The sequence below is a fragment of the Sinohyriopsis cumingii genome, chromosome 6 (genome assembly GCF_028554795.1).
Source record: "Sinohyriopsis cumingii isolate HCF-2022 chromosome 6, ASM2855479v2, whole genome shotgun sequence".
In the NCBI taxonomy this organism is placed as follows: domain Eukaryota; kingdom Metazoa; phylum Mollusca; class Bivalvia; order Unionida; family Unionidae; genus Sinohyriopsis; species Sinohyriopsis cumingii.
The window spans coordinates 127710414-127723361 of NC_142966.1; the positions used below are offsets into that span (position 1 = coordinate 127710414).

Consider the following 12948-nt stretch of genomic DNA (forward strand, 5'->3'; position numbering starts at 1 on the left):
CACACATTCATCAACTTAATTGGATATAGGTTATACTGACACCTGCAATGTCCACTCAATTATTTGTTACCGTAACATGTTTAAAATTCATACAGCCCTGATTAAGTATGTCGTGCATCGTATTTCCATCGACTTATTTTACTTTGAACCTCTACAAGAACACTGGACCAGCTTCAACTAGATTTTTACGAGAGCACCTGACAGGAAGAGCTTTGATGTTTAAACAGATGATACTGCCCAGCCATCAAGTATGTCCGCCGTTACTAAAATAGAAAAATCCTTAAACGACTTTCAAAAGCCGCTCAACATAATTTGACCAAATTTGACAGAAATTACATTATGTTAGACTCTTTCAACTTTATACGGATTATGTCGAATTGTCAACGTTACTAAAAAAATATAAAGCATTTTAAACCACTTCTTCATGAAAGAAACAGCCCACACGCAACACAATTTGACCAAATTGTATACAGATCATTCTTGAATAAAATTACTTTATTACAAACTATTCCAGCTGCCATCCAGTATGGCTGTTGATTCTGAAAATGCGACAAATCATAAAAACTTCTCAGAAACCGCTCATCAGAATTTGACCAGACTGAAAGAAAGTATCCTGGCTCTAAGACCTTTTAGGATTATACACACGATTTATACATATGATACCAGTTTGCCTTCAAATATCACCACCATATTTTGAAATATCACCGCCGTTACTAGAATTATCACCGCCGTTAATAGAAATAAAAAAAAAACATTTACACAGCTTAATGTAACATAAACCGCTGAACAGAATTTCACCAGCTCTAAATAGACTTTAAAAAAACAAAAAAAACAACAACAATATAGCCATCAAATACTAATGGATATTCAATAATTGAGAAACCTTTAAACACATGTTTTCATATTATGTACATGGCCAGCATCTTGCTGATCCAGATTTACTTGGTAGCAGCTCTTGATTTTTGTCATTACATGACAGCAATGTGTGCAACCTCAGATCATTTAGGCCAATAGCGTTATCTTCTGTCTCATTCTTCTCTACAAACTGTCTATTATTATTATGAACTCTTCATCGTTTATATCATTCTTTTGTGTAATTCCTGACGCCTCTGTCACTTGATTTAGCAGTTATTTTGATATTTACACCATGACAAAATCAAGGATGAAAATTAAAGAATAAAGGTTGGGAAGGTAGTCTATATAATAGAAATGTAACTTCTATGTTATTTCAGAGAGTACGTCGGTCCTGGCATTCCGCCAGCAGCACACGCAGCCTGGAGCATGGGGAAGATCAGATTTGTATGTTGTCTGCAGGATGAGACCTCTAACCTTTGAACTCTCCCCTTGTTCAAACGAAATCGTTGAATGCCAATGGATGCCAGTCCAGGAGCTTCACAAACATGCGCAGATTTCCACCATCACGCGTAGACTTACATCGCTGGTCATGTTTGGCCTAGAACACGGATTTAATCAGGTCGACATAAAGCCAGAACAAATGGAATCGATTCATAAAGGGCTGAAGTTTTACCTGTTTCACAGACCTTTGTCAGATGAATGGAAGAGCTGATCGATCCATTTTTTAAAATGTACACTAATATGTATTATTGCTCGTACAATTAACGATTGAATACAGTATTCATCTACTGACACCTGAACTAAAAAGCACTGCTCCTTATTAATAGATGGATCGATGAAATGATTGTATAAATACGTACCATAAATGATGTAATTTATTTATCTAAAGATAATTTGTTAAAGGAAGGAGAGGTTACACAAGGTTATTTAACCATTACAGCTTTAATTATTTTAATAGCAAGACCAGAAAATCATACTGGATAGTCTGTTGTCTCTGTTATCACAAGTTTACTATCACTAAGTGACCGAAACTACTTGGAAGATTGTCATGAAAGTTTATCCTATGATCACGTTGGTCCTTAACAATAATGGTGCCACTCTGACATCAAACATCCAGTTCTTCACATTGTCCGGCCCGCAGCCATGTATGCAAAACATACATTTTAATTAATACTTATTCCATTTGTCTGTATTGCTTTCTGGTGATGTTTTATGTATGTACTATCTTATTTAACAATTACTATTACAAACTATGCGATAAGAATGTTATTAGTGTCATGTAATAATTCTGTTGGATTTTTTTTACAACTTTAATTATTAAACTTTTCTTGTTAATGCGGCTCGCCGCGTTAAGCATTTTATCTGTTTTAGCTGCAGCCAAAAATGATTGTACACCCCTGTCCTGAATGAAAATGGCGATGATCTGACTTCCAGTATTGCCACCACAGTGAACATCTTTAAAATTTTGTTTCCATACTGCCGGATAGATGGTTACATTAACACGGGTTTTTTACTAACAAACTTCTTGTAATATCTAGTTGGTCCAAAAAAAAAACTGATGAGTATCTGGCATTTCAGCGTCTTACTAAGTCATGCAAGTCTGCAACTCTTGTTATCGTTACTCCTTCGATCGGGATTTCACCAGAAGATTTTAAATGGTATTTATATTTTCATAAATGAAAATGATGCCGGTTGCGCATCCAATATGACCGACACAGTGGCCATTATGAAAGTATTGTCCTCGCTCCTCATCAAGACTGGAAGGGATGATCCTATTACAATACACCTTGCTAGTGTGTGTATGCTATTTGTATTTGCGTCTCCGTTAAAGCTTTGCTAAAATTTTGTTATTATTTGTTGATTATGGGAGTCGCTGTTAGGAAGAAAGTTCTCAAACCGAAGAGTTACCAAGTTTCCTGGATCATACGTCATAATGTACAGTTTTCAAGAGACTTTATGAGAGCTTGGATTAGTTTCGTAAAATGAGCCGTCTCTAATTTCTTAACATTTTTAGGTATCCGTGTTTGGTAATTCGAAATACTTATTTTATGTATTAGGTGTTTGTGTCGTGCTTTTTATAGCATGGCGTGAAATACTATTTCGGCTTAGAAGGGCTTATAGGTAAGTCATGCAGGTGTGAAAAAAGAAAGAAAAAACATGCAAGTCTGATATTAGAGCTTCGTGACATGTTGGTGTTGTCATTGGGTGATTATAGAAAAGGTGTTTGCGCTTTTAAATTCCTTTCAGTTAACAACGACTGTTGTCTTGAGGTCCTTGGAAATAGGGAAAATATGGACCGGTAAAACCCGATTCAGGCATAAGTTGTTTGCTTCGCTAGGTCGTGAGATCCCTTACTTGTGACACTATCAACATGAATGTTTGCTAATGAACTTTGTATGATATCTTGTTGTTCCTAAATGAAAATGGTGCTTGTCAGACATCCTATATGGCCGCCATAGACGCCATCTTGAAGATAAAGTTATCATTACTTCTGAATGAATGTGATTTTCACTCAAAGACGTCTTGTGGTGGGTGTCTCCTTGGACGTAAAAGAAAATGGTGCGGATCTTATTTCCAATGTGGCCACAATAGTGGACATCTTGAAAATCATGCCATCACTACTTCTTATTGATGACTGGTCATATCGACATTGGGCTTGCACCAAAAGGCTTCTTATAAATGGAAAATGTCAATCAGTCATAAATGGAAGTGTCAATCGAATATCCATTTTGGCCACATGTATTATCGTTGCTCCTCCAAAACGGAAAGTCACATCAATATGGTGTTTTCACCTAAAGACTTCTTGTCATGTCTTGTTAGTCATAAATGAGGTGTTGTTAGTTCTGAATGGAACTTGTGTCAGTCTGACATCTAGTATGCCTAACATACCAAGAAATTTCAAGAAATGCATAACTCTTGTTAGTCCTGAACAGTACAATTATCAGAGATGGTTTCATCACTCCGCAGTTAACAGATAAAAATGGTCTTGAATTCTTGGAAATTCTTTTTGGCCAGTAGAGCGTTATTCCCTTCAAGGAACTCTTGTTTATGAGGGAAAGCTTGGGAAGTGATTGAATTAACAATGAACCTGCTTATTAGCATATCCTCTTCTCTTACGGATATTAATGTTTTGAAAATTTCGTATATAATTCAGTAGATTCGTAGAATATATTTTAAAATTGGGCAATAATGGTTTAAATTAGTATAGGTTGAATTCACATTTATTATCTAACGATAACGATCTAGGGGTGAGAGACATCTACCAAACTACCTTCATCGAGTTGTTTGTATAATGACTCACTCGCGTTTGTGGTTTAGGATGAGTAATACTTAAGACGCTAAAGTGAACCATGTTTATAAGAAACGCTCAATGGAATACATAATTTGCTTTTGTCCTTTACTCTCATTAAGTGACGGCAGATCAAGGTTTATAGTTTTTGCAGTTAAGTTCGACTTGCAAGCGAGTATATATGGTATTTTGATCGATCTGTCCCCAAAAGTGGTATCCTTGCCGCCTAATGACTGTCTTTGATACCTTTTTGTATCTTTGTTTGATAATGGTGAATATCAGTGCTTCCTGATGGTGGTCTTTGATGCAGTTTTGTATCCTTTCTGCCTAATGGTGGTCTTTGATGCCATATTGTATCATTGCTTTCTATTGGTGGTCTTTGATACCGTTGAATATCACTGCTTCCTAATGGTGGTCTTTGATGCCATATTGTATCATTGCTTCCTAATGGTGGTCTTTGATACCGTTGAATATCACTGCTTCCTAATGGTGGTCTTTGATGCTGTTGAATATCACTGCTTCCTAATGGTGGTCTTTGATGCCATATTGTATCCTTGCTTCCTATTGGTGGTCTTTGATACCGTTGAATATCACTGCTTCCTAATGGTAGTCTTTGATACCGTTGAATATCACTGCTTCCTAATGGTGGTCTTTGATGCCATATTGTATCCTTGCTTCCTGTTGGTGGTCATTGATACCGTTGAATATCACTGCTTCCTAATGGTAGTCTTTGATACCGTTGAATATCACTGCTTCCTAATGGTAGTCTTTGATACCGTTGAATATCACTGCTTCCTAATGGTGGTCTTTGATACCGTTGAATATCACTGCTTCCTAATGGTGGTCTTTGATGCCATATTGTATCCTTGCTTCCTATTGGTGGCCTTTGATACCGTTGAATATCACTGCTTCCTAATGGTGGTCTTTGATGCCGTTGAATATCACTGCTTCCTAATGGTAGTCTTTGATACCGTTGAATATCACTGCTTCCTAATGGTGGTCTTTGATGCCATATTGTATCCTTGCTTACTGTTGGTGGTCATTGATACCGTTGAATATCACTGCTTCCTAATGGCGGTCTTTGATGCCATATTGTATCCTTGCTTCCTATTGGTGGTAATTAATGCCATTTTTTATCCTTGATTCCTAATAGTTGTCTTTGATGCCATTTTTATCCTTACTTCCTAATGGTCATCTTTGATGTCATTTAAGACTGCTTAGTTTAAAACCAGGGAGTTGTGTAACAACCGTTATTCCATAATATTATTAGTGTGTGTGTGTGTGTGTGTGTGTGTGTGTGTGTGTGTGTGATTTGGATTTATAACGTAGCTTTAACAATTTTTAAGTCATGTCGCTACGATGTCTGCAGTGTGGCAGTTTAAAGTGATGTCTAGCACTGGGGCATCATGCCGCAGACATGTAGCGTGATGTCCCACCCAGTCACATTATCCCGACACCAGGCCGACCAGTCCTAAAACCTCTTAATGCTGAGCGCCATGCGAGGCAGCTGTTAGTACCATTTTTGTAAGTCTTTGGTATGACTCGGCCGGGGATCGAACCCACGACCTCCTGCATCCGATGCGGACGCTCTAACCACTAGGCCACCGGAGCGGTTGCTATTATTAATTGTATTTATGCTGACTTGACGTCTTTCATCCATTTCATCAAGTTAATTCATAGTCATTCTTCACAACTTTATTGGTATTTTACTTCGAATTTAGTGATGAACCAGTTCAGGAGCAAGGGATTCATGATTAAAATATGTATAAAATGTTAACCCTCTTAAAGGCATACATTGGCAATTTCATGTAGCCGTTACAAGATTCATGCTTTTCAAAGATGTGACATTTTTCAGAGTCAGTAACATCTCATGAAAATGAAAACGATGTAACACTTTTAAAATACAGGTGACGTTCATATTTAAGTGAAAGTATGTGAAAAGTCAAGACAGCTCGACACAACCTATTTTGAGTGCAGGCATGTGAAGAAAAGTACTTAAAGTATGTACCGATTAACAGAAAAGTATTTTAAACGCAATATTACGCTCAGACAATAGAAAAAGTGTCATGTAGCATTAATTTTCCTCTTGGCAGTAGGTCAGTGGGTCAAAGGTCGCAGACAGTCTTTAAGTTGAATTGAAGGTGTACCCAGTTCATTGGTGAATGTTTAATTGTTCGTAAGAATGTGGACATGGTATTACATTTTTCACCCTTCTCGGTACACTTTGTTTTGACAGAACGTGAACCAATTATAGATGTACAACGAAAGTGCTTATTACAAGGTTAATTGGATGATTTTGGTGGCTACGTCACATTATTCTTGCATGGTTACACAAATGACCTTTGTGTAACCCTTCTGTTATATTTGACTTTCTGATATGAACCAAGAACAGTGGTAAAGGTAAATATAAATCGAACACCTATGTCAAATTGATTCCCCCAAATCACGCGCAACAGCATGATGTGTGGCAAAGCCAGGGTGACCACAGGTACTTCAGAATTCCACTTATTCCATAAAATCACAAATCGAAAATAATAAAAGTTAAACTTTCCTCTCCGCAATTGTCTGGCTTTGTAACACCATGGAGTGCGAGAGATCTTGCTGTCTTTCGCTTGTAATAACACATTTGTTGATATGCTCACTATATATATATATATATATATATATATATATATATATATATATATATATATATATATATATATATATATATATATATATATATACACACACAGAGTCACATAAGTCATTATTAGTTTAAGGGTCATCATTGTGACAGGTTGCAATGATAGGGAACGCAGAGAAACAACCAATAAACGTACAAAGATATTTTAAAAATCCACCAAATTTTCAAGATGAGAAAATAAAAGAAATTTCATGAAATCGATATTTATCATCTAAATCAATTTAAATTAACAAACAAATATTTACCAATCAACGCCACAACTCTATTATTTTTTTCTTTCTCACACTTGTTCCTATGTTCAAAGGTATGTGCGTAGATAAATGTGTAGGTGGATGGATGGGTGATATGCATTGTGCTAATAATACTTCTTGATTTTTTACATATGAAATTATGTATGAAAACAACATGCTATTTGCTTCCATGCAATTATACTTTTTGTTTCTCTAGTCGTTATCACGATTAATTTTTTGTAGTAGAATAATATATGTTCCTTTCAACCAACTATAATTTCAATGAATAAAATTGTATATGCAAAATATCCCAACTAATCAAAGACGTAATGATTGCGTTTTTTTTTTCTTTCGTTTTTGTATACTATTATAAAGTTTGTTATTTTTGGGGTATGGGTTGATGGTGTGAGATAAGAATTTTTTGTATACCAATGATATCAGAGAACCCCATTATTCCGTTGATATCATATTTGGTACTTAGGGCTTGGTGGAACGAATCTGTTGCAATTAGAAATTCTAAGACATAAAATTGATAAAAAGCAAGTACTGAAAAAATTGTCAGGTTTTGCTTTAGTTTATAATGGATGTATTCATATACTATTTAAATATATAAGTACTGACCCATTAAATTATGGGTGGAGTGGGATGGGTTTAACTTTTGTGAAGAAAATATGCAGATTTCAAAACGCTGATGTGATGCATATGTATTTCAATGCAGCACGCGCTCACTTTCCTCAGATGATGATTCATAAGATTAAGGCGATTACTTATCAAATCATGCACAACCCAAAGTAAAACTTCAACAATAAAAATATGGAAAGTTGCCTGTACATTGTCAAAAGGAATGCTAAAATGTGCCTCGCGATGTTATTTTCCTAATGAGTCTTGTCCCTCGCGTGTTATCTCTTCCAGACATAATAAGGTGGCAAATAGTTATCTGCTTAACGTTTTTAATGTCGGTGCAGATGATGCTCAGAAACTTTGCAGTTAAGATTAGACTGTAACCTACAAGTTAGTTTTTAGTACAGTGTATGTTTCGTCCAGCAAGAAATTTCCAGTGCTCAGTCTGTTAAAGAAACTGTTAGCTTAAGATTGTATCCACCAAGCTGCAAACTCAAACCGTGCATGCCATAAAGGAAATCATTCGAAAGAATCAAGACAAATAACTCACCTTCTATACAGATAGTAACCTCTCCAGATATGTATACTTTCTCGTAATAATTACTCTTCAGAAGAGAAACCACTCTTCGAAGTATTTGTTTTTACTGTTACCCTGCTTTGTAGTAAGCAAACAACCTGAGTGCAATACATGATAATCAATACAAAACCCCATCACGTTCCATCTCCAAGGGCAACTTAAAATAGTTTACACCTATTGAAAACATTGTCACTTTAAAGAACACAGTTTCTAATAACTTTCATATGTTTCATTTTAGTTCTGCGTTAAACATTTACGAAAACATGTTTGGAGCAACTACATGCTAAACCTCATAATAAACAGCAATAAGACAACTGCCGATGAAATCAAGTCGTTGGATGTGATACGAACCCAGTACAAGTAGCATAATAAAGTTGAAATGTGGTTTTTGAGTAAGTGCATGTCACATTAAGGCCATTTGAATGGCATCAGCTTGCAGGGGTTTGGCGTAGGTAACGTGGAAAATTAGATATGTTCATATTGTTGACGGGTTTTACCGGTGATTTTCCTGTCAGATTGCGCACGCTTCAAAAGCTGTCTCTTTAATTTGTTGATCTTATCTCCCGAAGCACGCGATCAAGATTACACATGTTATAAATTACCATCAAACGATACATAAATTGAGTATTCGAACTATTTTAATTATCTACGTTCCGTAAAAATTGACACCTATTATTTAGTGAACATAAGCTTGAAATCATGCGATGACCGAAGGACTCTTGAATTGTCAGTTGTTAGTTGTTATCAGCGGAATATGAATTGTAAAAATATGATAATTAGGGAGAAATAATATTGAACTTGGAATCGCAAGCATTACATTATTGATCCTACGCGATTTATTTTTATGTAGGCGACAATTAACAATGAAAAATGTTGAGGGTATTTTGAATGTACTATTGCGATTCCATAATATGTTATATTAGTACTCACGAACAGTGTGGTTTATTTGATATTTTACGCTCAAAGATTGTATGGCCGATCTCGTGTCAGCGCTCAAGGACCGTATGGTTGATCTTATGTGTACGTTCAAGGGTCGAATGGCTGCTATGATATATACGCTTAAGGATTACATTGTTGATCTGATGTGTACGCATAAGGACCGAATGGGTGATCCGATGTGTACTCTCTAGGATTGTATGGTTGATCTGATGTGTACGCTCTTGTATGATTGATCTGATATGTACTATAAAGGATCGAATGATTGATCTGATGTGTACGCTCTATGATTGTGTGGTCGATCTGATGTGTACGTTCAAGGACCGAACGGTTGATCTGACATGTACGCTCCGGGATCAGTTGGTTTATTTGATATATACGGATGCATGGTGTTAGTTATGAACTTCGAATGTATGTGCGATAGCTGCCATTCGGACCATCTAGGCTATTTCCGAAACATGCATTAACTGTGAAGTTCCGAATGCATCGAACTATCTTTTCATTCGCAAATTCTGTTCGTCCTAGGTTAAATCGAATGGTATAAATAGTTGAGGTGAACCGAATAGATGCGGGTTTCTTTATTTGTGGAATTTCCGGCAAACAAAACGAATGATTATTCTGTAAATTATAGCGCCGACATACATCGATGCAAAGACATTTGTGTCTCGCAAGAATAGCCGAGGTGGTCCAAATGATAACTGAACCATATGCCACTCTTGGTTCATTTTCGTTGATACCCTTGAAATATCAAGTATTCACTTTCCAATGAGGGCAATGATCTGTTTTATAATAAATATTAATTGGTTATGGCAGTATCCTTGTTTAGTTCTTTTCATTTGTATGTTAATGAACTGTTTTAGATGGATTAAAAGTGTAAGCTGACTTCTGCAAGATGTTTGTATCATACAACATAATAATGTTTTTCTTTCTTTGTTACGATTTGCAGCAGTCTGATTGGACAAACTATTTTTAATTTCTTTAGTTTATATATGCATGAATCGAGAATGAAATATAATAATTTATCCCTTCCCACTGGTACTACGTTTTTCCAACGTTTATATAGAATTATGTGAAAAATATTTACAAAATACACTAACATACATCAGCAACACGGGCAGTGTGATCATTTGATGTTTACAATGTATACAAAATAAGGCTTTGAATAAAAAAAAAACTTGTATAAGACTAAACTATGGCGCTGGATGTTGGATGAATCAAGAATTTAACTAATCCGGGGCGGGGGGGGGGGGGGAGAGAGAGTGAGTGGTGGGTACTGCGGACCATGCCATTCCAATTGTTTTTCCATGTTACATTCTGACATTTTCCCGTTGTTATATAAAGTAGGGCCAAGATGAGTCAATCGTTCGGGTGTGATTGGATAGTTGATTTCGCTGCGTGATTACACAAGCTTTTGATGCAAACATATCGTCGTATTTACAGTTTCCACGAACACGGTTCGTAAACGAAAAACTATAAGAAAACTATAGGAATTAATGTTCCGTTAAGTTGTGATTACATTTTAAATGAATAACTTATTGTTAATTTTAATATTTAAGACTTGATGATACTCAGCCTTAAAATAGTGAAGATGTCATTGTCCGTCGTCGAAAAGTTGGGTGGGTGCGTAGGGGAACAAACTCGGCTAAAACTAAAGCTGTTATCGGGATTTACAGAGATGATAAGCGTGATTCTCGAAATAATTTAAAATGGACCGACCCAGATACAGCAGAGACGTGAAATAAACTTGGTGAATCTAGACTGGATCTCTCTCTCTCTCTCTCTCTCTCTCTCTCTCTCTCACACACACACACACACACACACCGACCAAAAATGCATTGGTATAAATATGCATGCGGCCACCTCGTGTGACATTTGTTGAGGAGACTCCTCCATGATATTGGTTTCTGAAACAACATAAACAACAACTTTTTCGTTTTATGTTCCAGAAAGCTCATTCATTGATTTCCCATCAGCTTTTATAAACCAGAATTGATTTAATTTCGAGTGTTTTTATGACTTTGTGCATTAATGAGGTCAATAAACAATGTCGACTCTCTAATAGCGTAACAAGAAACTCCTGCCCCCTCACCCCGGCTAAATTTAATACTGATTCTAGGCTCATTCAGTTTGCAAGTCGGTTGTTTTGGTTCATACTTTAACGAACGTAAAAAAATAAACAGCCGATCTTAAATGTGTTCCAATTGTTGCTTGTTATCTTCTAACTAGTCGTTTAGTTTATCAAACTCGTATATCTACTTCAACTAGTAAACAAACATTTCACAAGCTTGCCTGCGGACGCTTGACATGCCATCGTTTAGTAGGTTTATAACTCTGGACTCGTCTTATAAGCAAGTATATACGGCAGTTTTGTTTTTCTTTCTTCATGACATGATCAATTATTTCTTACCTAATTAGTAATGGTATGCTCATGATGTTTTTATTTGCAAGTAGTCATTGGGACACCATCATTTTTGCATGGCTTTATGTTTCTGTCGTTTTCAAGCTCGCAAAAAAGATTAAATACTAAATATATTTTATAATTTCCTTTAAGTCTTTAACACTGTCAATTTGACGTTTGCGGTTATAACACACCTCTTGTACAATCGACGCATCTAATTTAATTAATTTTGTACATGGTATAATAAAGATGGCCAAGGTTAACCCCAAAGTCTTTCTACACGTCCATGATAAAATATTATCTCTGTACAGTTATTGCTTTATAATCAGAATTACGCTATGCTAAAATTGTGCTTTTCGTGATTATGCTGCCGATGTACTTTGCGTGGTTATGCTAAATATGTGCTTCGCGTTGTTATGCTGACAATGTACTTTGCGTGGTTATGCTGAATATGTGCTTCGCGTTGTTATGCTGACAATATGCTTCGCATGGTTATGCTGACATTGTGCTTTGCCCTGGCTATGCTGACTGTGCTTCCCATGGTTATGCTGACAATATGCTTCGCATGGCTATACGGACAATGTGCTTCGCATGGTTATGCTGACATTGTGCTTTGCGTGGCAATGCTGAGTGTGCTTCGCATGGTTATGCTGACAGTGTGCTTCCCATGGCTATACTGACAATGTGCTTCGCATGGTTATGCTGACAATGTGCTTTGCATGGCTATACTGACAAAGTGCTTCGCATTGCAATACCGACATTGTGCTTCGCATGGTTATGCTGACTATGTGCTTCGCGTTGTTATGCTGACAATGGGCTTCGCGTTGTTATGCTGACAATGTACTTTGCGTGGCTATGCTAACAATGTGCTGCGCGTGGTTATGCTGACATTGTGCTTTGCGTGGCAATGTTGACTGTGCTTCGCGTGGTTATGCTGACAATGTGCTTCGCATAGCTATACTGACAATGTGCTTCGCGTGGTTATGCTGAAAATGTGCTTCGCATGGCCATGTTGACAATGTGCTTTGCATGGTTATACTGACAATATGCTTTGCGCGGCTTTGTTGACTGTGCTTCGCGTGGTTATGCTGACAATGTGCTTCGCATGGCTATACTGACAATGTGCTTCGCATGATTATGCTGACATTGTGCTTTGCGTGACTATGCTGACTGTGCTTCGCGTGATTATGCTTTATAGGGTTTTAACACCATTTGCAGCACAAGATAGGCTGTACATGTCGGCCAGTATATATGATGGAGGAAGAATCCGAGAGAAGCCCGGACAGAACCATCAGCCCACGAGAAGCTACCGGCAAGCTTACTCATGACCTTTGTTTTTATCTATTTTGGGTGCAG

General features: G+C 36.8%; 1 protein-coding gene across 7 annotated transcripts in view; it reads left to right on the forward strand.

The window, feature by feature from the left end:
• Positions 1 to 12948, forward strand: part of LOC149797921 (nucleoside diphosphate-linked moiety X motif 6-like) — a 254096-nt gene that overhangs the window by 206334 nt on the left and 34814 nt on the right. Inside the window, exon 7 of one of the 7 annotated variants that reach the window (XM_089962970.1) lies at positions 1233 to 10007. The exons of the other annotated variants lie outside the window; for them this stretch is intronic. Within the exon in view, the coding sequence (XP_089819096.1) occupies positions 1233 to 1567 (335 nt within the window). The 3' untranslated portion in view covers positions 1568 to 10007. Of the gene's footprint in view, positions 1 to 1232; positions 10008 to 12948 lie in introns of those variants that run through there. 7 annotated transcript variants of the gene reach the window in all.